The 24,830-nt window shown below is 41.7% G+C and overlaps 2 protein-coding genes across 3 annotated transcripts in view; both read left to right on the top strand.

Moving 5' to 3' along the window:
* The window catches only part of cbfb (core-binding factor subunit beta), a 19,357-nt gene extending 7,627 nt beyond the window's left edge, over positions 1-11,730 (top strand). The window contains exons 4-7 of one of the 2 annotated variants that reach the window (XM_084477431.1): positions 5,046-5,162; positions 5,455-5,550; positions 6,166-6,228; positions 9,903-11,730. In XM_084477431.1, coding sequence (XP_084333557.1) covers positions 5,046-5,162; positions 5,455-5,550; positions 6,166-6,195 — 243 coding nt within the window. In that variant the 3' untranslated portion in view covers positions 6,196-6,228; positions 9,903-11,730. Of the gene's footprint in view, positions 1-5,045; positions 5,163-5,454; positions 5,551-6,165; positions 6,229-9,897 lie in introns of both variants that reach the window. The other variant, XM_084477430.1, reaches the window with a different exon arrangement.
* A 609-nt stretch (positions 11,731-12,339) lies between these two features.
* On the top strand, positions 12,340-24,615 carry phaf1 (phagosome assembly factor 1). The gene is made up of 16 exons (XM_084477551.1): positions 12,340-13,520; positions 13,850-13,932; positions 14,701-14,784; positions 15,099-15,142; positions 15,421-15,500; positions 16,171-16,265; positions 16,702-16,766; positions 17,006-17,118; positions 17,259-17,392; positions 17,520-17,603; positions 18,480-18,562; positions 18,666-18,709; positions 18,808-18,857; positions 19,169-19,227; positions 20,367-20,439; positions 20,531-24,615. Exons 1-16 carry the CDS (start codon positions 13,457-13,459, stop codon positions 20,624-20,626), a joined length of 1,251 nt encoding a protein of 416 aa, XP_084333677.1. The 5' UTR covers positions 12,340-13,456; the 3' UTR covers positions 20,627-24,615.
* Positions 24,616-24,830: the final 215 nt, after the last annotated feature.

Raw genomic sequence — 24,830 nt, 5'->3', positions numbered from 1 at the left:
GACTTACAGTGAATTAAAATGTTGTTGTAGGAGCAGATAGGGGTTCGCCGTCTTGCTGAGGCTTGAATACAGGTGGAGTGTGGACCTTGGGGATCAAACCCTCGAGCCACTATCAGAAACGGTTCAGTGGTGTCTTGTGTGGCACAATTGCTCAGGACCTTCCTTGCATGTCAGCGGTCACACGGAGGAGCAGATCCTATTGCAAACGACCAGATGCAGTTCAGACATACACATTACCCTGCCCGCGGTATGGTCCGTCTAAACCTCTGTAACGCTAACGAAAACTCATTCTGCAACCGGTTGGCTACCAAGCTTTCATTTTTTGTTAGTTTGGAGTTGATGGTTGGGGGAGAGTGCTCGGTACCCTGAGGCCATAGCTTACGCATTTAAAGGGTGGAACGTGGTGGTTGAAGCATAATAGAGGGTTTTCCAGAGATTCCAGAGTTCGAGTGAGGCTGGTGTCATGTTACCTCTTCATCAGAAGCCCTTCCATTGGTGCGTGACTTGCTATTGACATCATCAATACCAGACCACTAATTGGTTCCCTCTGCTACTCCTTCTGCTGCGGCTAAGTGTGTGTTTGCGTGCATATTTGTGAATATGTGTGCGTGTTTGTGTGATGCCTGTGTGCACAATGAGTGTGTCATGTGTGTCCTTGAATGTGTGCCTAAAATCAAAAGATAGACAAATTGAAAATCATGTCTTTTAAATATATATACCCATCCCAGCTGGTATCAATGTTCTTTGCATTTAGTTGATGGCTACTCCCTCCCCCATGATGCATTGCAACATCCCACCCCTGTGTGTGTGTTTGTGTGTGTGTGTGTGTGCATGTGTGTGTTTGTATGTGTGTTTTCTTGTAGTATAGTTCTATTTTCTATATATTCTATATTTTGCTTTGTTCAAATGGTGTGATTGTGGGCGTGTTGCCTGTTTACTGTTAACAAGGCGCAAAGGATGGAGAGAATATCCTGCAGAGGAGGGGAAGGAGGAGACAGAGAGAGGTGGAGCTGGTGTGGAATACAGCATGTGTGTGTGACCTCCTATCCCCTGTTGGAGGTCCACCGCCTCCACTGCCAATAGCTGACCCACATAGCTCACCTGCACCTGCTTGTGTGTGCGTGTGTGAGTGAGTGAGTGAGTGAGTGAGTGAGTGAGTGAGTGAGTGAGTGAGTGAGTGAGTGAGTGAGTGTGTGTGTGTGTGTGTGTATGGGAGGAGATATAAGAAATACAGCCGTGTTATGTCTTTTGATATCCCAGTATTTTGTTTGTGATATTTCCTTCCTGCCTTCTCTCTATTCTGTTTTTTATATCACTCTGCGCCTTTGTGTGTGTTTGCATCCTATTTCCATGTTAACAAACAGTGGTGCAGCTGCCTGGAAAGGTCTTGTGAAGTGAAGAGGTAGAAGCTGTATCCACATGTAGTGCTGTGTGGTTGTGTGTGTGTGTGTGTGTGTGTGTGTGTGTGTGTGTGTGTGTGTGTGCGTGTGTGTCAAGACAATGGCACAGTGGTCGTTGGGCTGTTTTGAATCTGGGATCGGGAGGTCAACAACGTGTTTTATCTCCACCTGCACCTGGCCACACCCTTTGTCTCTCTCTCACACACACACACACACACACACACGCACACCTGTTATTATTGTTCTCTGGGCGTTCAGTCTCTAATTATCTTTGTACCCCCGTCCCCTCAATGTCTGACTCTTTCAATGTTTACCACTGTTTACCCCCTCCCCAACTCTCTGTGTTCTGTGTGATGTGAAGCTCTCTCTGCCTCCTCCAGGTTATCTTCCCCACATCTGGCAGTGCTAGGCTGTGGCCACAAACAAAGCAATATGTCGACTTAGAACAAAGACAACAACAGGAGGAAAGAGGGTATATTGTTTTGGACAGTATATAGAAACATTTTGAACTTGTAAATGACGTTTGTTTAATGTTAAAAAGTTAATATTACAGGAATAAAGAAAGACAGTCTTGAACCTAGTGAAGAAAACGGCAATGTGGAAAAAAGACAAGCAAAACAGAAAGACGTGGGGTTACTGCTGACTCGCGAACACAAGTTGCTTTGCGTAAATAATTTAAACTCAAATCATCTCTCCCACGCAGCCACACAGACATCCACACAGATATCCACAAACAGCCACACAACTCAAATGTAGACACACAATAATAGAACACAGAAACACAGAAACTCACACACACACTTGAATTCCAAAAAAAACTTCCACAATCCTTGATTGTGGAAGTGTGGATAATTCGGTCGATACAGAATTATCCACACGTTTAGTTTTTGGATACAACATGACACACACTAAAATGCCATCAATAATGCAGCCTTTCGTCATACACTCACAGACACACACAGACTGATGCACATGAGGTGTGTGATTACAATGGGCATCTGTGTTTGCAGCCCCCACATGTAGCCTGGCAGCCGACTCTGACTCATTCAAGCCACACACACATTCCTAACTGGTTTGGACGTCATTTTTTTGTTGTCAAACTGTATTGACATTGCGAGAGAGAGTGTGTGTGCATGTATTTGTGTGTGTGTGTGTGTGTGTGTGTGTGTCTGTCTGTGTATGTGTTGCTACACCCTTAGCAGTCGAATGGGGCACCAGACCAACTCTTCTTTTTGACATTTGTAGCCACCATACTGCCAGACACTCTCTAGCTCTTCTCCCTCGATCTGTCTGTCTCCTTTACACAATGTCTATATTCCTGTTATTTCTATCATACACACTCAAATAAACACACATAGGCAGTATACTTGGTTCACGTCAATGACTTACCAACCCTAGACAGGTAGATGCACAAACAAACCTCTGTGACGGTAATTATAAATAAACACACAGAGACACCAAAGGTTCTGAAATCACTAATTAATTTAACTGAGGCCAGGCTTTAGTTACTACATGAACGCAATTTCAAGATTAGATCGTTTTTCTGTGTGTGTGTGTGTGTGTTTAGGTATGGATGTGTGGGGGTGGACATGAATTTCTGTCAGAGGAAGTCTGTGGTTAGGCCGTTCCTCCATATTTTTCCCTTGCACACAGGCGCACACACACATGTGCATGAACCCATTTCTCTGTCACGTCAAGTAGGGCTTTCTTGTTATAAAAGTGTCACACAGACACCGACACGGGAACCATCTCTGTCTTTCTTGTTGTCTGTCTATATGTCCCTCTCTTACTCTCTCAAGTGCACGCACACGCTCACACACACACACACACACACACTCACACTCACACACACACACACTCTCTGAGCACACACAAAAGCCATATTCTCTTGGGGTGCGGCCTCCCCCAGTAGGCCCAGTGCACTGTGGGTAGTTGTGGTGAAAGAGTTCCCTGTGATAGGCTGTCCAAAAATAGCCAGGGGAAAAATGCAGTAGTGTGGAACTTGCCTTGTATCACACAGAAAAATGCTCTTATCCGTATGCCTGAGCAATGTATGTTTGAAACAGTTATCCTATATGCTCAAATGTCGTTAAACAGAAATCTCTTCCAAAATGCATCTCTTCCATTTCTCCCCCTTAGCCCTTCCACTCAGCCACACAACTCCATTACATTGGAATACATTATCATTTGAGATGAATTCTGATTTATTTGCAATCATCTTACAAACAAATCCCACTCGGTGGGTGTTTGTGTTTGTTTTGTCATGCTAAATGAAATGTGTGGTCTGCACAGGAGCAATGGTTACAAGATCTATATATTAAAGACACAAATTTGAACCATAAACGTTAACTGATCCTAACCTGGTTCCAATAACCAAACAAGGAGCAACATAGAGAGAAATGCGAGCAGATTTGTATTGGCATGGAGCCATTTCCAGATCTTAACCAACAGGGATCCAGAAAAAATACAGGGCCTGTCGTCAGCTAGTCTGCCCTCGCTCTCTGTAGATTATTCATGTTGCTCAATTCTAAATCGCTCTCACTCGCTCCATTTTTTGCTCTCTTTCTCTCTTTTATCTATCAAATTCAAATATGCTTTATTAGCATGAAAGTTTATAGTGATATGTCACAATGTTGCGAAATAAATTTTATAAAAAATATATAAACAAAGATAAGTAGATACAGAACAAAATACATCTATCTAACACACACACACGCAAACAAAGACAAATATGCAACAACGTCTATAGCATAACATAGGTCTTCAGTGAAGTCCTTCGTGTAGGGGCTAATATATTCAATGCTTTACAGTGGGTCAGAAGGATATTTGCACCGTTGTCTCTCTGGTGTGTGCCTTGAATGCCGGTTTTAAGGAGATTTGTTTGGTTTGGTTTTTGTTTTAAGATAAGATAATTCAATGTCATATATTGAATTATCTTTGTTTATTATTAGGTAAGGCCAGTCCTGAATCCAGGATGGCTATATGAAGAGGATTCCCATGAGGATGCTATGATAGACTTGTATTGTTCTACCAACTCGGGTTCATGACCCGAAGTCACAAGGACATAAAAAAAAGGCTATTTTTTTGTATCTGAATTTGGGTTGTGACCTGCTGTTTGTCATGGCTTGCTCTACTTGTGAGATTATATTGGAGAAATTAAACAAGACACTCGTGATGAGTAGAAAGGCCGTTTTTTTTTTTTACATCTGTGTATTTTACAATTACTATTTTTCCCCACGAGGGGCCACGCAAATATTACATGTATCATATTGCTATTTGTTGACCGTGATATGTAGGAGCAGGGATCGACTGTGTAGCGGCTAGGCAGTCCAAATTAGCCGCGAGGGACTGAACGTAGGAGAAGGCACTGTGACGTGCATAGTTCAGATAACTCAGTTCCACTTCTTGGTATGCATTTGATCATTTACTCTTCCTCTTTATAAACATGTAATAATACAAAACAGGTACCAGCGACCAAATCTTTAATTGGCGTGTGGTCAAAAGAAAGTATAGAGATATATCTATATCTATATCTATATATAGATAAAATCTTATATATATATATATTTATGTAGATATACTGCACATATACAATTATTTTCCAACTGCAGAACTGATACCATCGATTCCTGTCTCTGTGTGCAGGTGTATTTAAAAGCTCCCATGATCCTGAACGGAGTGTGTGTGATCTGGAGGGGCTGGATAGACCTGCAGCGGCTGGACGGGATGGGCTGTCTGGAGTACGACGAGGAGAGGGCCCAGGTAGGAGCACATGCAACGGCCACGCTCTGTCCCCTGGTTTAGACTCAGCATAATACCACATCAGTTCACAATCCTGTCATAGAAATCAGTCAGATAAGATACTGGTACCACAGAGACAAACCTGTAACTGGTTAGTGTTAACACTTTTCTGTCTGTCTGTCTGTCTGTCTGTCTGTCTGTCTGTCTGTCTGTCTCTCTCTCTCTCTCTCTCTCTCTCTCTCTCTCTCTCTCTCTCTCTCTCTCTCTCTCTCTCTCTCTCTCTCTCTCTCTCTCTCTCTCTCTCTGTCCTCAGCAGGAGGATGCTCTAGCCCAGGCAGCGTTTGAGGATGCCCGGCGCAGGACCAGAGACTTTGAAGACCGGGACCGATCCCACAGAGAGGACCTAGAGGTAAGGGCGGGTGGGGTAGGTGGGGTAGGTCGGTAGGTGGGGTAGGTTGGGGTAGGTTGCTGTATGAACTGTGAGCGAGGACAACGCAAAACGTCATTATTGGTTTACGCCGGCTCGGACAGTTTAGCCTTAAGAGGTGTTCATTGTTAAGGGTTAATGTTAATGTTAAAGTTAAGGGTTAAACCACACATAGAAGAATACAGGACGGTTAGCTCAGTGGTGCTCATCTTGTATTTAAAGCAGTAATTATAAGTACCCATGATAAAAATGATAATTTAATATAATGAATAATTAGAGCTGGGATTTTTGATTCTTCAATCAATTTGACTACAATGGTTTGCTGTTTTATACTATTGTGTATTCTGGACTGTTGCCCTAAAGGCCTTAAAAAGCCTCAAAAGGTTGATTTTGTATTACGATATAACCTTTTAATTTATGTCATTTTATTTTTAAATAAGATAATTCAATGTATTATATATTGAATTATCTTTGTTTATTATTAGATAGGGTATCCACACTGAGTTAGAGCAACTCATTGGTATCAAATGTATCACATCAAATGTTTCCTTTCTGAAGTCACGCCAGTTATTAAAAGTGCACTGTCTATTTGTACAGGACCCCGTGGTTTCTAAAATCTGGGACTGAGGACACAGAGACAGACAGCCAGAACAGGACACGGTAGGTCTCTTTCAAATCCCGCTTTCCATCACACCTTCTGTCTGTGTGTGTGTTGATGAGTGTGCATGTGTGCATCAGTTTATGCATGCGTGTGAAACTGAAATAAATGAGTGAGCTCAATTTGACTTCCATGGGGCCAAGGAGAACCACCTCCTGCTGAATGAAAAAACATCAAATCCTGTATTTAATATCCACTTGATAATCCATAAACCCAGTCAAGAGTCAGGTTTGTCTTGTAGTCTGTGTGTTCTATTACGGTGTGTCCGCCACAGCAAAACAAAATGTACAATCTCTGTCCAGCCATTCTGTGGTTAGTAATTCCTTCTATCTCATTTTGTTTGTCTGTTGTTGTCCTGACATATCTTTTCTTTTTCATACCATATATTTACCTCCTTCACTCTATTACACCCCTCCTCTATATAATTGGCAATTTTATTTTGTCATTCTCTCACACATGCCCCTCCAGCAGCACTGAAAAAAAAATAGCAATTGAAAGTAAAAAAGGCTATAGAAACGCAAACGAATAGGACACCCAAGGTCGGTAAATTCATTATTTCAATTTGAAAGCCTGATAATTAATTTACGGTTTTCTTTAAATTAATTTAAAATCAAAATAAGCTCATCCGTTATGTACCAGAAATAAATGTAGCAGAAAGAATGAAAGTAGGTGCAAGGGATGACTGAGAAGGGATGCAAGGTTACAAAATGAATGGAAGACATTGGATGGAAAACAACAGAGAGAGAGAGAGAGAGAGAGAAAGAGAGAGAGAGCGAGAGAGAGAGAGAGAGAGATGAATGTGCAAAGATAAAGCTGCTATCTTAATATTTCTAACAAGATGCAATAAATAAAGAATGTAAAAGAAGTGTACAAACATCTCAGAACCTTCAGAACCTGCCCAATGTCGGTAGCATTGAAAGTGACAGCCTGCGCAAATGAAAGACGGAACTCATATTACTAATACATATAGCAAATATTATTTTTCAATCAATAAAACAGGTATGTGGAAAGGGGGGACAATCAAAGAGAGCAGAAAAGAGAGTGAAAAGTACAGGAAGTTAAAGGGATAGTTCAGGATTTTGGACATCGGGTCTCATTTTCAAGTGAGCCAGTGTGTTATTTATCATTGGAGACCGTTTTCAACACTTTTCATTCAGTCCTTCTAGTTGCAGAAATCGCTGGTGCTAGGCTAGCGCAACTCGAGGGGAACTGCTAGCCTGCCAATAAAAACAGTTTTACCCACTCCCAAGGCAAACCAATTATAATGCCCGACTATCGATGTAAATGTCTGTGTTGATAGAATAGTGTTAGAAATAAACTTACCCTTGCATCGCATTGCATTTAGTTTATAATCCCTGTAGTTGGAAGCAAGCTACGGCAGCGGCGGACTGATATTACCTGGAGTGCGCTTCTCTGTTTACCTTCTGCTGTAGTGAATTGGTTGCTACACCGGCGCAAAGTGAAATTCCGCCACTGCTGAGAAAGTAGTCCCCCAAAATGTAATGTGATCATTGAGATACAAGGATAGTTTATTTCTAATATTATTCTATCAACACAGACATTTACATCGATAGTCAGGCATTATAATTGGTTTGCATCGGGTGTACTTTAGAGTGGGTAAAACTGTTTTTATTGGCAGGCTAGCAGTTCCGCTCGACTTGCGCTAGCCTAGCACCAGCGATTTCTGCAACTAGAAGGACTGAATGAAAAGTGTTGAAAACGGTCTCCAATGATAAATAACACACTGGCTCACTTGGAAATGAGACCCGATGTCCCTTTAAGCTTTTTGTCAAAATATGTTTCAATATAGTAGACATTATATTCAATGAGATAGTAATGAATTATGATTATTATTATGATTAGGCACCTTTACATTCATCATCTGATAAAAAAAGTACTATTTGGAAAATAAATATTACCCTCCTAATTTCTACTCACATTCAAATTTACACACACATACATACATACATACATACACACACACACACACACACACACACACACACACACACACACACACACACACACATGCAGTCTGCAGAAGGAGATCAGGTGATGAATGATGATGTGGCACTGAAAGCATTAATATATAATTTATATTGATTGCAATCAGACCCCCTGGATTGGCTAAACATCCAGGCACACACACACACACACACACACAAATGCCACACACAGGCACCCATTATGGACAGATTTTACTTATACAAACTCACACACACAGACACACACACACACACACACACACACACACACACATACACATGCACACACACACACACACACACACACACACACACCAACTGCCAGTATTGAGTTGTGGTTAAGCAGCTCTTGATGCCACCAACAGTGGATCAATAGATACAAGGCTCTCCATCCTGGCCCCTCTCATTACTAAGGACCACTCCCTTTTAGGAAGAACAGCACAGCGCAGCTGACTTCATACAGATGCGCTCCACCGCGATTACAAAACAGAAACCGTCCGGGATGTGGATGGCAATTCTAGATTCCGCACTCTGAATTTTAATTTTACAGTAACTTTGGGCCGCATATAGAGTTAAAATCCTAGGTGAATAGGAAGGATTAAAACATTATACCTCTACTATGCAGTACGCATACACTTCCTCTCACACACACACACATGCATAGCAACTGACCAACTGTTTTTGTGAAGTGTAGTAGGGAGACGCTTTGACTCTGAATAATGTAATTATAACCAAGCATGGGATAAATAATGGCAGCAGTTGTGGTCATAGTGTAATCATAGTGAATTCACTTTGTTTTTCAAATGGTCAGACGGATCTGAGTCTGTCTGGCTGTGAGTTAAATCTGTAGCATGACGTAAAGTAACGAGTGTGTTGTTCTATAAATGTGTGTGTGTGTGTGTGTGTGTGTGTGTGTGTGTGTGTGTGTGTGTGTGTGTGTGTGTGTGTGTGTGTGTGTGTGTGTGTGTGAGAGAGAGTCAAGAAGATACCATCAACATGCCAAACATTCCCCTTTTTACTATTTCTGTCTGCTCTCTGACCCACGTCTTCTCTCCTCCATCACCTCTTCATGTGTTTCTGTAGCCATTCCATACTATACTGTACTTTTCAATCATGCATAAGGGTCAAACCATGGATCAAGATACAAATATTCATTTTTTGAATGTGCTTTGTTGTTGTTGTTGTTGGGTTGTTGATGTAATCTGTAGGCCTACATGTGCCAGACTGTCTGTCTGCCTGGTGCGTTGCCTCAAATATCAATAGTATTTATGTTTATGAAACGTAGCAGTTTAGATAACTCAGATTATATGGCTCTCTTGCTCCCTCTGTTGGAATCATTCTGAACCACGTATTGTAAAAACTGAACCACGTAATGTATTTAAACTCTAAAAGCACAAACTGTGTTAAATAGGGTTAGAGCGACAATTGCTTGTTTACTGTTAAACAAGCAAGCCCCACTGTTTCTGTTTTTGGGCCTTTTGGGCTTCTCCCTGTGCTCTTTAACTCATGTTTCATAGTAATTGTATTCATATATTAAAAGTTTATTTTACTGTTATTAAATTGATAACACAGCACTTGTTCCCTTACTTTATTTCCTCATCTTGACCCTTCTGCCTCCTCACCCTCATCCCCCATTTCATGCTCTCTATTGTCTCGTCACCTTCATCACCTTCATCTTCTTCACAGTGCAGACGACAGCAGGACTCTCTGGTGGCCCCATCTGAGGACACAAGCCATGCGGACTGGAAGAGGATGAGCAGGGAGATGAAGAACACAGGCCATGGTCATCATGCTGTCTTCAGCTGTAGAAGAAAAACACATCATGAGCATAGCATTTTCTATTGTTTGATTGACTTATATAGAGGCTTGATCTCCGACAACTTTTTTCTATTTTGATTTTATCGAAAGAATATATCGTTTATAAATTGTAAGTGATAAGATAAAAGGTCCCCCCACCTAGTCAAATCCATGTGTGCAGTGCTACACTCCTGTGGATCATCCGCCATACCTCCTGCTGTTCTCTGAGACCAATGTTCACTGTGCTGGGAAAGAAACTAGGTGTTGCGGATGGGGTAGAGGGAGACGATGATAAAAGAGTCTGTGTGCGCGTGTGTGTGGTTGGGTGGGTGGGTGGGTGTGTGTGTTTGCGTGTGTATGTGTGTGTGTGTGTGTGTGTGTGTGTGCGTGTGTGTGTGTGTGTGTGGGTAGGAAGGTGGGTGTGTGTGTGTGTTTGCATGTGTGCCTGGTGGAACATTTGAGTGGCTGTCTGTGTATCAGTGGCCGTTTTGCTGCCACCATGGGTTTGAATCACACGTCGCAGCAAAGACAATGGGCGGGACGGGATGGTACGGAAGGCAAGGCTGGGACTAACAGCTGCCTGAGTTTAACTAGTTTTAGTTATTATTTGGGCGAGTTAAGTCAAAGCTTTTTTACGTATTACTTTTTTTTTACATTTGGTGGATGCAGATCTTTGAGTGGGTTAGGGTCAATCCAGATGTCCTTTGTCTTCCAAAGGGGTTTTGCACTATGTGATCCAATCAACCATGTGCCCAAATTGGTAATTCATCCCCTCTTTATGCATGAAACCAAGCACTCTATTGTTGTTATTGTTACCGTACCATTGTCATGTAGAAATTAAGTCAGCACACTCTTTCAAAAAATTAATTAAGTAACAGTGATTCAAGGTTTGATTTAAGAATTTCTTATTTTTGCAGTCCAAAGTTTCATACAGTGGTGCCCTGAGGATGTGTCTGATACATTTTCAGCATGGTTCCCTTACAAGACTTAGAATACAACAGAGAAGTAATTTTCTACAAAACCAACCAGTTTTTCATTTAAGCCGAAGATCGTTACTGTTTTCAAAGGATCATCCAGTCGTTGCTTTGCATGAAAATGAACAAAATAACGTAATGCAATGTCAATGTCAAATCTTGCTGCAGCACTATGGTCATGAAACATGGTTGTTTTGTCATCAGAACATTGTTTCTGTGAAATATATTGCTGTGTTTAACTTTTATATAACATTTCACGTGTACTCTGTGTCTTCGTTGCTCTTTATGGCTCTTTGTTGTTTATTAGTTGAAGCAACGGTAGCTTTTGTATATTTGAGATTAGTATCATTTAGTAATGTCTGCTTAGTAGGTTTTAGGACATGTGGCTTTTATTTTTGTGTTATTTTATTTCATTTCATTTTCCTCTATCATTTTGGGCAGAAGTTTTATGATGACTCAACCCCTTTTATTGCAAAACTAGTTTTATATTGTTCAACTCTTGAGTTGATTTCTATCTTTGCATTCAGTGCATACAGCTATTGTACTATAATTATTGTGTCTAAGAAGATTTTTTTTTGATGAACAGACTTGCTTTTCTGTCCTTGTGATCCCTCATTAATATTTTTAAAACAGTTTTTTCCCTGTTTTCCAAATCATCATGTAGGATCTTCAGTGCTCTGTGAAAACTGTCATGGTGAAACCAAAGAAACAATGTCATCCTTAATCCATACCTAAACATGCACATATATTAAAGAAATCAGCTGTTCAAATATGTGACTCAGGTGATATGACATCTCTCAATAGGTGGCTTGGCAGCTCATTAACCAAGCTTGCTTAAATGAGCTAGGGAATTATCCTGCCAGGAGTTATGTGTTGCTGATGAATGCAGGGAGAATGAGGAAGGATAAGGATAATAATGAGGGGTTGGTTGGGTCGAGGAAGTCCTCAACAGCCAACGAGTTGGAGATGGAGGGTTAAAGTGTGGTGAAAGTGGATAGGGGTTAGAGGAATCATGATCAATCCGACAGTTAGGAACAACCTATATACCTAGGGTTACAGATAAATTTAAAAACTACTCTAAATAGTGCTTTATAAATGTGTTTTATTTCTAAAGGTATTTATTATGGTTAGGTTATTAGGTTCAGTAACTATATTGAGTCATTATATACAACAAAATGCGAATTGGACTGTTCTCGACCGAATTCAATTTGTACCTTCTCTATTATGAACCGACCTAATCATTGGCCTAAATGTGTAGATTCATTGAGCTACAAGTGAAATACAAAAACAACGATGACGTCATCACGTCACCTCGCGTCCAACACAGGAAGTTGAACTATCAGCTGATACAGCTGGCTGTTGTCGAGGCTCGAAGTTACCATCGGCAAACACTTAGTTGCCTCTTTCTGATATTGAAATTGAAGACACATTAAAGTCAGGAAAGAAAGACAGCGACAGGCCGATAATCTTATGAGTAACAAGTTTCGCGTCGCCTATATTTAAGACAAGTAGCACCAGCTGTAGAGCTAGCCCCAGAGCTTGACTGCAGTGGGAGGAATACATGAGACCGCTAACGCATAGCAGCTAAGCTTGGTTTCTTTGTTTTGGCGTTGTCACATTGAAGCGCAACGTTCTGGCTGTGTTATACGATAACAGTTGTAAGCTATACACGTGTCTATTTATATTTGTACTTTATTTACTGCATGGTGGGGGTTGCTGTTTCCACCAGTCACGGTAGCAGTAGCGTCCAGTAAAACACCACCTTGTTGACAAGCTGCACGCTGTCGTAACCAGAGAGTGGACACACAACGACATGCACAGCATTTAATGCCGAGGCGGGGATTGCTGTAAGACTATTTATGTTTTTATGATCAGAATTATTTTTTTGTTGTGATTTGTCGTATTGCTATCGCCTATTCATATTGGAACAAACGGGGAATTGAACTAGTTACAGGTAGTTAAATAACTACAGAAGAACCGAGGCTGGACGATAAGTACAAGAGCTGCTGGTCTCTGAACAATCAGCTTTGGATCGATTAGAAAGTTGACAGGCAATAGGTTATCGGAAAGCCTGTTGGCTTTTTATGTTAGCTGCCCACTAGCCTGGTGTGTTTATGTGCACACCGTCGGCCCTGGCTCTTGTGATTCACCAGTATATCGTGATAACAACTTGATTCGTCGTTGGTTTCACGCCCTGATGGCTGGTTGGGATCTTCTTCTCTAATTGTGGACACTAGCCTGGCCGGTTGACAAGCTAGCGTTTTTTTATTGACGTGCAATTAGAGTATAGGTTTTAGCCCTATGAATTAGAACAAATAAGGAATAGGAGAAATCTGACGTATCCATAAATTAAGGCAGCCATCCATTTTTGGAGATAGTCTTAAGGATTAAAGCCGAAGACGGTAAAGAAAGAGCGAGGACCCCGAAGGGTCCCGTTGTCTCTGGAGAGGGGAGCTGTACCTTACTACTTGCCAATGCTGGATCTGGAAGTAGTGCCTGAGAGATCGCTAGGAAATGAACAATGGGAATTTGCTTTAGGTGAGTAATAAAGCAATCTTTAATAGTAGATGTTGTGAATATGTGTACATTGTTGTGTATAATGTCTTGTTCAGTCTTTTACATTACCATGTCAACATATTAAACTAAAATGATATCAACTATATTGAATATAGGCCTGGTAACTATTCAAAGTTAATCATATTCATATATTATCTCTACATTCTACTGATATATTATATAATTAAGAATTGTATTGTATATCTAATTTCAGACTACAGTTTTCCTGTGCCTCGCTTTAGCTGTCCTTAGCCTGATTGTGTGTGGGCTTGGAACATACTTTCCATCCTTATTGTCATGTGTGTTCTCAGGGATGCCCCTGGCTCAGGCCATTTCCATTCTTCAGAAACACTGCCGCATCATCAAGAATGTCCAGGTGCTATACAGCGAACAGGTGCCTTTCTCTAGTCTTTCTCACAGTTTTATACTCTCCCTTCCCCCACTACAAAAAGTAGTACACATTGAATAAGACATTGCTCACAGAATAATGTGCAATGTTGCCTCACAAATCCCCTTAAGGCATAACTAAGTAAAGGTTGTCGGAAATACATTTGGTTAACATTTGTACACGTGGTGTAAAGTACGTTGAACACTAAGTTGTAGGTACACCGTGGGTCTCTACGTCATTGCTGTCATTTTTGGTCCTGCGTCGTTTGTTCTGAGTGTTGTCAAAAGCTTGTTCAGTGACTGGTGCACTTTATAATGTAATGGTGGTGATGAACCTCCTCAACTAGTCCATCGTAAATGAAAAGGGACATGTAGCAGGAAAGACGAAGCAGGACGTCTAACAACACCCTGCAGTGCAGTAACATTTTCGGATAGGGGTCATTGACTTATGACAGTCGAGCTCTTGACTACGCCAATGACGTCGAGACAAATGCTGAACCTGCAACAGCTAGATGACACAGTAGTGTAATCTGGCCTTGACTCCAAGAATATTTGCATAACACCCGGATCTGATTACGGCAAATCTGCCAAAGTAACTAGTGTTTCTTAATTGGATTCAAGAGCTTTTATAATGACCTATTGTTAACTCTGGTGTTCAAGAACACAGAACAATCGCTGATTTGTTTTTTGTACTTGTCTTTATGTCGCCATTCTCAGCTTTATCCAAAGATGCCTTGTCTATCTGTATCTCATGTTTATGTTCCCCTTCCAACAGACACCACTCAGTCACGACCTCATATTGAACTTGACTCAGGATGGAATTAAACTACTGTTTGACGCAGCCAACCAGAGACTCAAGGTAACCAGAACAGAGTTCCCATTGACTCCTGTGAAGTACCACATTATCAGTGTAGTGCCAGCGATGTGGAACAAATGTGTCCATCTCTGTAGGCATTCAGTGCAATCAGTCCTCAGGTGACTATTAACTCTCTGTTGTCATAGAATCCACTCTGGTGTTAGCCGTTTGGGTGCTACGGCAATAGTGCATGTGTGAGTTTATGAGTTAAGCAGGATTGGAATATTGGATCAGAGTTGTGTGTAAATGTGTGCTTGTGCAATAACAGTTCCCGACAAGGGCCTTGACGCTGTTGTTGTGTGTTTGTGTCTCAACAGGTGATTGAAGTTTATGACCTCATCAAAGTGAAGCTGAAGTACTGGTGAGTAGTGGTGTGAAGATGTTGGATCACCGTATGTTTCAACCAATACTGTCCCTGCTTGTATGGAAACAAAAATTTTGTACTGGATTATTCTCTATCAACTCTTATTTTTGTAACATGAACATTCGTCCCCCAGCCTTAGCCACCTAGAGAGCATATAGAGAGCCATTTTGATTTCATATTTAATCTGCTCAATGTGACTGTTGATGGTGTATATTGAAGTCTGTGAGGATGTCATTGATTTAATAAAACAATTCTGCATGCGTGTGTCGTTTCAGTGGGGTCCATTTCAATTCTCAGGCCATTGCCCCCACAATAGAGCAAATAGATCAGTCGTTTGGAGCTACACACCCTGGAGGTAACTCATACACACATGCACCATCAAACCATCTGTACAATTCTGTAATATATGTTAAATAAAGATGAACATGCATAAGCTTTACTGTGTGGGACCCTTTTCTCACCACTATTATTTTCAGATGGTATATCGTTTACTCTAGTGGGAATAGCGTGTGGGTAGACTGGTGAAACATCCAGCCAACTTGCATTATTCCAGGATAGCTACAAGTTATTGTGTCATTGCGTGATAAGACAAACCAACCTTATGACTGTAGGAGGGTTTCAATCATGTGATCTTTTTTGTCTACTCAACCAAAAATTAAAGAATAACCAAGCAACAACCAAGTTATTATTCTTATTATATCCTTATTTTTTTGTCTGACAACCATTTGTGTTCTACACAAGAGATTAGTTTGAAAGCACAGACATGCACTTGACCACTGTAAAGACTGTTGTGATGTTTTCCTGTTAAACCAGAATTCCTGCAAATCACAGAAGCACATTATTGTGTACTTGCAGTTCCTGATATTGTGGATTCTTAAGGCCAATTATAATAATGATTCCATCAAATCCATTTGCAATTTCTGTAAAATAATTAACCATGTTTGCATCCTTGCTCCCATGCAATAAAAAAATTGGGATGTAAAAATGCTAATTTATAAATAATGCATGATATTTGTGTTTTCCAGTTTACAATTCCGCTGAACAATTGTTTCATCTAAACTTCCGTGGCCTGTCCTTCTCTTTCCAACTGGACTCCTGGAATGAAGCCCCCAAGTATGAGGTGAGGAAGTGTGTCATCTCTTCTGGGTGGTACTGGCACGGATGAGTCTCCTGTAATGCATAGTACTACTTGTATGTGTATCAGATTTGACAGCTCTGCAATAATTTAATGAAAGCGGCTAAAAAGAACAGAACATAATTGATGCAAATTAACAATTTGGCTTGTACATCTTAGCACCTGCTGTCGGACGGTACTATTATTTAGCTTTCACTTATATAATATTGGCACAATGAACAACCTGATGATACCAGTATTGCTATTTTCTTTCAATCACGATTAATTTATCTACTCAATTGTGTCGATACTCTTTCTCAAAAGTATGAGTAATGAAGACTAGGGGAAATCCCATCATGTGTCAGAGTAAGCAGGAGTGTTGGACTCCATTCCAATCAGTACTAACACTAGTTGTTTTACACTGTGCTTCACCTCCCATTAGATTCCGCATGGGGCCATGGTCAAGAGGATGCATATCTACACTGGCAACAACCTGCAAGACACAAGGTCACACACACACACACACACACACACACACACACACACACACACACACACACACACACACACACACACACACACACACACACACACACACACACACACACACACACACACACACACACACACAGAGACGCATACACACAACCACACACACACAGTTAAGCACCAAAACAAATCCTCTCACTTCAACACACTTAAAGTACCACTTTGCTCACAGGTCTTATGTTTATTGCTTTCATCAGGGCTCCCCTGATGCCGCTGGCATGTTTCCTTGGTAACGTGTATGCTGAATATGTGGATGTCTTGCGGGACGGGGCTGGACCCCTGGGGCTTAAACTGCGCCTCCTCACGGCAGGTAATGTCTGTGATTAAAAACGACACAGTACTACCCAAAACGTGTTTTGAATGTCTTAGTTCGGGTTTTGCCTTGGAGGTTGATAGTATTCCTGATGGTCATCTTGTGGTCCCCTCCCTCGCCCCTCTGCTGGGCGGCAGGCTCTGCTCCCGGGCTGATGACGGACGCCAAGGTCAGGTCCGTGGAGAGGAAGATCTTCTTTGGTGACTCCTGTCAGGACGTGATGGGTGCTCTCGGCTCGCCACACAAAGTCTTCTACAAGTCTGAGGATAAGGTAGCGATCCCTCTGTCCTGCCCCGTACCGGCGTAGGGCTTCATATGGAAAACGATACACTCAATCCGTGAAAAGATCAGTCTTGGTTCACTTTTATATCATGTGGACAATCCGTGGTGTGTTTCAGATGAAGATCCACTCTCCTTCGCCTCACAAGCAGGTCCCTTCCAAATGCAACGACTACTTCTTCAACTACTTCCCCCTGGGAGTGGTATGTACCGCCAGCCCCTGGGCGTGATTTAGGTTGACTAGGTGTGTTATTGTGTGCACAGTACTAAATGATTCACCGCACAAGGCTCACGTGCGTCTGGGACACTGTCAAGGGGGCATGAGCGAGTTCCTGAAACCAGCCCGTCTGGTTTGGTTTTATTTTCTTCTCTTGCAGACCAACTCAGAATTAAGATCCCAACATTTTCCTACCTTAAAGCCAGTTAGCCGACTGTTTCAGATTGAACACTGTGATTTCATGAAATGCGCATGGGCTGAGTGTTTTAGGAAAGAGTGCGCCGTGTTATTCGCATGGTTACGACCCACAGCAACTTTATGATTATTTTTTTGTACGGTTGTGTAACTTTTTATGAATGAATATTATAAAATAAGCAATGCTGTATGTGAAATCCGCCACAAGCCGCAACATTACACTATGTGTGTCTGGGAAGCCTAGCCGTCACTTGCACGCGGACCTTAAATACATCGCTGCTCAGACGGAGCTCCACACACACGGACCCGGACCCAGACCCGGGTCTTGAATAAATCCTTGCTCAGAAAGAGCCCCCCATGTCCACACACACCACGCTGCCGGTCGTGATGACAGACTACCTCGGAAAAGGAAGTCTGACTTCACGAAAAGAATGCCACCTGCATCCGCAGCAGAGTGGACCCGTCACATCGTGTTTTGGGGAGAATAGTAAAACATCAGATCCTACCCCTTTTTTCCTCTAAATCTGGGACTTTCTTTTTGGTTTCACTGGCTCTTTAAATTCCAACCCCAAATCTTCCTTCTCTTAGGAAGATGACATGAGTGTAGTCGGTTCTCATATGGCCCATCCAGACCCTCAGTGATGTGGGATGTTGATTTGTTTTCCAGGATATCTTATTTGACTCCACCACTCATCTGGTAAAGAAGTTTGTTCTCCACACCAACTTCCCTGGACATTACAACTTCAACATGTAAGGCTGAAGTCATTTTTCTATAATATTATTCCCATAATATTTAGCCTATGGTTATGTGTGATTATTTTAATTCAACTGCAATGTTAATTTTCCTCCTCAGATATCATCGTTGTGACTTTAGAATTCCACTCGTCATCAAAAAAGGTAAGTGTGGCTGTTCTGAGCAGTGACATATCAGTTCATAGCAGTCCCAACCATGGCCTGCCCTCATTTAACGTGTGTTGCTTCTGGCTTGTGCACAGGAGGAGCGGACTCTCAGTCAGAGGACTGCACATTGACTACATACAGCAAGGTGAGATACGTATGCGATGAATGGACATTACATGGCACACAGCTGTTTACCAGATTAAAGTTGGAACTGCTTGTAATGGCTTGACTTATTGTAATGTTATTGTGCTTTTGAGGAAGCATTGCATGAACAACATAATTACAAATTTTTATGTGCTTGCAGTCTCACTTGCCAATTTGAACTTATGGTGCAATGGAAATTAAAATGACACAATCGGTTATTTTAGAAGTCTAGTTTAGAAGACACATGGTGCTGTCAATGTATTGCAAAAAAGTAATTCTAATATAAGAATATAAAATATATTTGTATGTTAGTGGGATCAGATCCAGGAGCTACTAGGACACCCCATGGAGAAACCCGTGGTCTTACACAGGTACACGCACGCACACACACACACACACACACACACACACACACACACACACTCACACTCACACTCTCAGGTCTTAGAGCTGCGTTAACTATGCAGAGCTGCTCCCCCATTAAACAGCTTTTTATGACTCAACAACATCTGGAATATCAATGATGGTGAGCCTAATGCTACGCATGAATTAAAATATAGGCTGACTCCACATTTTTATAATGGTACCTGTCTGTGTAATTTAACACGGTGAGTCATCCATCAGTCAACCCTTTTAAGACCATTAGGGTAGATGTTAAGTCCGTAGTCTTTCAAGCTCTTCTTAAGACTGAGAGGTTTTTAAACCACATAATGCCAACAGCTGTGTTTAAAGAACCAGTGAACCCAATGTTTAAGATAGAGTTGGAACACTGTGATTTAAAAAAAATGTGTTTTAGGCTGAGAGTTTTGGGAAAGAGGGGGGCGTGTTATCCCCATGGTTACGACGCACCACAGCACCATTGTTGTGTAACTGTTATGAGCGCCGTAATCCGTGAGGTGGTATATGTAATGCGCCACACACCGTAGTGTTATACTATAGGTGTCCGGGAAGCCTGACCCTCACTCGGAAGCAGACATGAAATACATCGCTGCGCGCACACACACACACACACACACACACACACACACACACACACACACACACACACACACACACACACACACACACACACACACACACACACACACACACACACACACACACACACACACACACACACACACACACACACACACACACACACACAGTGTGTGTTGCTATACAGTAAGTGTCCGAAAAACTAAACTTCCCAGCAGACACCGCAGTTAACCGCTGCCAGGACAGAGCTCCACATGTCCACACAAACTGCGTCACGAAAACAACGCCAACTCGGTCCGCAGCAGGGTGGAACGGTCACAAAGTGTATTGGGAGAATGGTGAAAACATAGGATTTGACCCCTTTTTTCTCTAACTTGGCGACTTATTTCAGTAACGGTGATAAAATGGCATAGATGACTATGTTGATGATCATATATAATGTCACACAATTAGACCTAATGTGACAATAGTCTTCTTTCAGAAAAAAAAAAATGTGTGTGTTGAACTCATCAAGTGTGCGTTGGATTGGCAGGTCGTCTTCAGCCAATAACACCAACCCCTTTGGTTCCACCTTCTGCTTTGGACTACAGAGGATGATCTTTGAGGTCAGTGTCACCAGCCACATTGATCAAGCATCACTCTCACATCACTGGGATGTTGAAGCCCAGCTGTTCATGTCACTCTCCCCTGCCTCAGGTGATGCAGAACAACCACATAGCATCGGTCACCCTCTATGGTGCTCCGCGGGTGCTCCACCAGGCCCGCGCTGTGTCCAGTAGCAGCACCCACTGAGCGGCTCCCTTTGGGTACTGGTTCCAGATTAGGAAGATTATCAGCCCATCGGAGCCCAGAACCCTGGGGGAGTACTTTGCCCCCGGGTAAAGTCAACCGTTGCGATCCATCGCTGCAGTCGCATTCACTCGCCTGATCTACGACTACCAGTACTTCCAGTCTGTCACAAATTTACCATCAAATACCCAGCATCTACCTAATACAGTGCCCTGCCAATATATAGAACCTGCATTACTTCAATACGTGTGTGCCACCTCAAGACCCCACTTTTGTTCTCCCAAGAGACAAAACATACGCTGCCCTTTTACCGAGCCAGGCGCCCCCCTGTGCAGAATGTTAGCAACAGGATGTCGGCCTAATGATGGGGTCTTGCGTAGGGAGAAAAACCGAAAAGCAAAAAACCATTTGAATGGATTGAACTTCAGACAGGACCCTCCTCTGACCAGAACCCTGGTCCTCATCCGCCTCGATTCATCGGGTGTGTTAGATTCATTGGGCACTATCATATGTGGAGGTCCTGGGATTTGGGTAGCAGCCAGCAAGAAGTGGGACTCTCCACAACACAGCAACTGAAGCTCACCCTCTGTCCTCTGCCCGACCAGAATCGCTGTCTTGTGGCCATCCCCAGTGGATTTGACATCAGCACCCTTGAACTTGGGTGCTTGCTCTCAATCTACCACAGCAACCACGTCCAGACGTGATAAGAAAGAAAACCTGCGCCTGGCCAAGGAGCCTAGGTTCATATGTGTAAGATAAACAGGCTGTGTACGGGAATTGAACACAGCTGTCCTGCAAGATAAGAAACCTCAGAAAACACAGGCTAAGCCCTGAAATACTGGCCACTCCATGGCCGATGATCTCTAACACCAACCCCGAGCTGAAAAAGTCAAGTAGAGGTGACCAGAAAAAAAGATTGTTGAACAGAACCGCCCCGAACCCTCTTACTTAACCTTCTTGCTATAGTCCCTCTTACTCTCACAAACACATTTTTATTCATAAGTACAACATCATGAAACACAAAGGTCATTGTCCATGCTCAAACGCAAACAGGCCCAGAAAATTAGAATGATAATTTGCATGCATTTAGTTTTTAACTAATACACATCCCATTTTAATAGTGCTACATTTCTTCTGCTAGAATGGTGGCTCATGTTGCAAACGATTTGCATGCGCGCTCGCACACACACACACACACACACACACACACACACACACACACACACACACACACACACACACACACAAATGCAATAATGCACGGCAACATGCTGGTTATGTGCGTTTACCAGAAATTGCATGAACTTGGTACATGGTATGTAAATGACAAGGTTAAAGACAATGAGCACAAATTGGTCCCATCTCTTTTTAGTTTTAACTGCATGCTTGATGAAGCCACAGCCAGAGCTTCTCCATTATGTTCTCATGTATTCTCCTATCTGCACTGTTCCACATAGTTCACATAGATCTGTTACTGTTCCACCGTACCCTCTGCCATCTTCTTGGGCTTTATAGTGTTCTCCAGCAGTTAGAACGGGGAGCAACTCTCTCTGTGTGGTTGTTGTTACGTTTCATTCTCATGCAGAAACTCTCTCATTCTTCCACTGTGCACACATCCATCCTACCTGTGTTATTCATCTTAACTCAGAAATAGTTTCCCAATTCATTTCCAATGACATGTTCATTTTTGGAATTGCCAAACATCATAGATGAATTTACTTGGTCATACTTAAACATAGTGTTCCTTCTCCTGCCATCCATTGCAGTATTAGCAACATGTCTTTACTCCTATTGTTGAACTCACACAGCCGTCTTTGTATAAAATGCACTTTCAAACCATTTTATGGCGTCTGGGAAATTGAAGTCAATCACTATCCCATTGAAAATTTTAATTGCAGAATGTGACCACAGTATTTAAATACATGGAATTTATTAAATGATTTGTACCATTTTCACTGAATCCATGTTCCTTTGGTTGTTAGCTAAAGCAAGCCCTGTATGAGTGTTTCTGTTGTAAATGCATTAGTTACCTCAGGGCCCACAGGCATACACTTGTATGCAACGTTCACACCTGTCTCTCTAGGATATGCTTTGACATGTTTTGTGAGACATTTGTGGTTTTCCAAATTAATTATGTAATTATTATAGCAGTAGCTATAATTATATGAATTAATAACAATGAATAATAAACACTTGGCTTACCGAAGGCTTGTTAACGGCACACGAGTAGAATGTGAAAAGCATTGTGATTTTTGAATTCGCTCATAATCCAGCAAACAAGGACGGCCAGGACGTATATTTTGATTGAAAATCATTTCACTATGCCTGTGAAATGACACAACCCCATACTACTACTTATAGTCACATGACCTAACTCGTGATCTCAGGGCAGTGCCACTGTTCTTGAGAATATTTCGTCCATGGGCCCTGGTCGGGCCCTTTTGGAAACTGGCCCAACTGTAGTGACCAATGTCACAAGGCATTAGGAACAAATATCTTGGGCTACTGCCTTTGGCTTTCATATTTCCATATCGGCATGAATGAGGTCTCCGGAAGCAAAATTAATTTCATGATTGATGTTAAGGATTTCTTCAAATGTTCCCTTCTATTTGCTTTTGTGCAATGAACATCAAGAAGATATGTTAGCTATCTGTATATGTAAATAACGCTTAACATTGTGCCTCATATCCGACCAGGCCAGTCTTTAACTACTCTTCCTTTGTCCCTCCTCCGTCCTTGTATATATACATTTTGCGAATGCATTTGAACTGCATTATGTGTATGTGTGTGTGTTTTATGTGTGTGTGTCATAGAGCATGATGAAGAAGTGAGGGACACCCTTGTTTCCCACGGTGGATTAAACTATCCATAGTTTCTTGTGGTTAGGTCTATACAACAAATGCTCCCATGCTCTTATTTCCTATTACGCCTTTAAAGATTTCCTGATCTTCCTGCAAGCCCAGTAGGAAGTGCTTTGAGACTGTGGTTCAGCCAAAGCTTGTTGGCCTGCTCATTAAAATGCATAACATGGAGATGTCTCGGATGGCAATGTCATTGTATAATGTATGTAAACTATGTAATGTTTGTTAAGCTTGGACAATACTGTCGATTAACAAGTGTATCTGGGAGGTCATCGTAGCCTTGTTGATGGTACATTTAGGTTAAATGACTTTTGAATACATTCATCACTAGAGTAAGAGGAACATGGGACTGAATTGGTTCAAAAGATGTGGTCTATTTTATTTTAATTTTATCACTAGACCGATTATCATGTCTTATTTGTTTAAGACCAGCCCTGCATAGATGTGTGTCAGTGCTGTGGGAAGAAACTGAACATATCCAAGTACACCACAAGTACAAGTGGACAGTGTATTCTCAGGTGAACATATCACACCTTCCATCCTATTTCAATTTGAAAGCTAAAGGAACACTTGACTGAAAACCTAAATCCATATCTTGAGGTCTGTGAGGCCACCTTCACTTTTCCCACTGGAGCTACTGAATGGATGAACGATTGATAATCATCGTTATTTCATATGAACAATTAATGTTCTGTGTAAACGATAATCTTAGTATAGAGCTATGTACTGTCTTTGTATTTTGTATTCTATATTATACATATATCGCCCTTGTTCCCCTCAAAATATTTTCTTTGAATTTCTGAACATTATATTGCCATCTCTGGAAACGGGCCGGGGGCTGATTTGTGGATCAATGCAATGTATTTTTACATTTTCACTATAAAATGTATGAAAGGCTAATTTGATTAATCAGAGAGAGGAAATAGACAAACATACCATTAAGGGCCAACAGGTTTAGCTCCGCCGTTACTTTGCTTAGCTTGAATGCTTGGGGAAACGCTATCATTACAGTTCAGTTCAGAGTGTGGCATTTTGACTTCCCTGGATCAACAGCTCATAATGCATTATGTTTGTAACATCTAAATTCCGTTTCTATCTGTACAACCAGGATAATAAAAGTAAATAAATGGATGTGAAAAAGTGCAAGGTGTGGTTATTATTTCCAGTTTGACGGGTCCATATGAGCACGGGTCCATATGAGCACGACTCCATAGGCCGGTGATTAACACATCAAACTCTTCAGGTACCCATTACAAATTGGATTTCCTTAACTGTGACAGTTAGATTAGGACTACCATTTGTTTCATCCTAAACTGCTGCAGAGAAGGTCTGCTAGTTGGTATAAC

Source organism: Micromesistius poutassou (assembly GCF_964030765.1).
Source record: "Micromesistius poutassou genome assembly, chromosome: 13".
Taxonomy (NCBI): Eukaryota; Metazoa; Chordata; class Actinopteri; order Gadiformes; family Gadidae; genus Micromesistius; species Micromesistius poutassou.
Note: the sequence above shows the minus strand (reverse complement) of the source record. Positions and strands in the feature narration are given on the sequence as shown.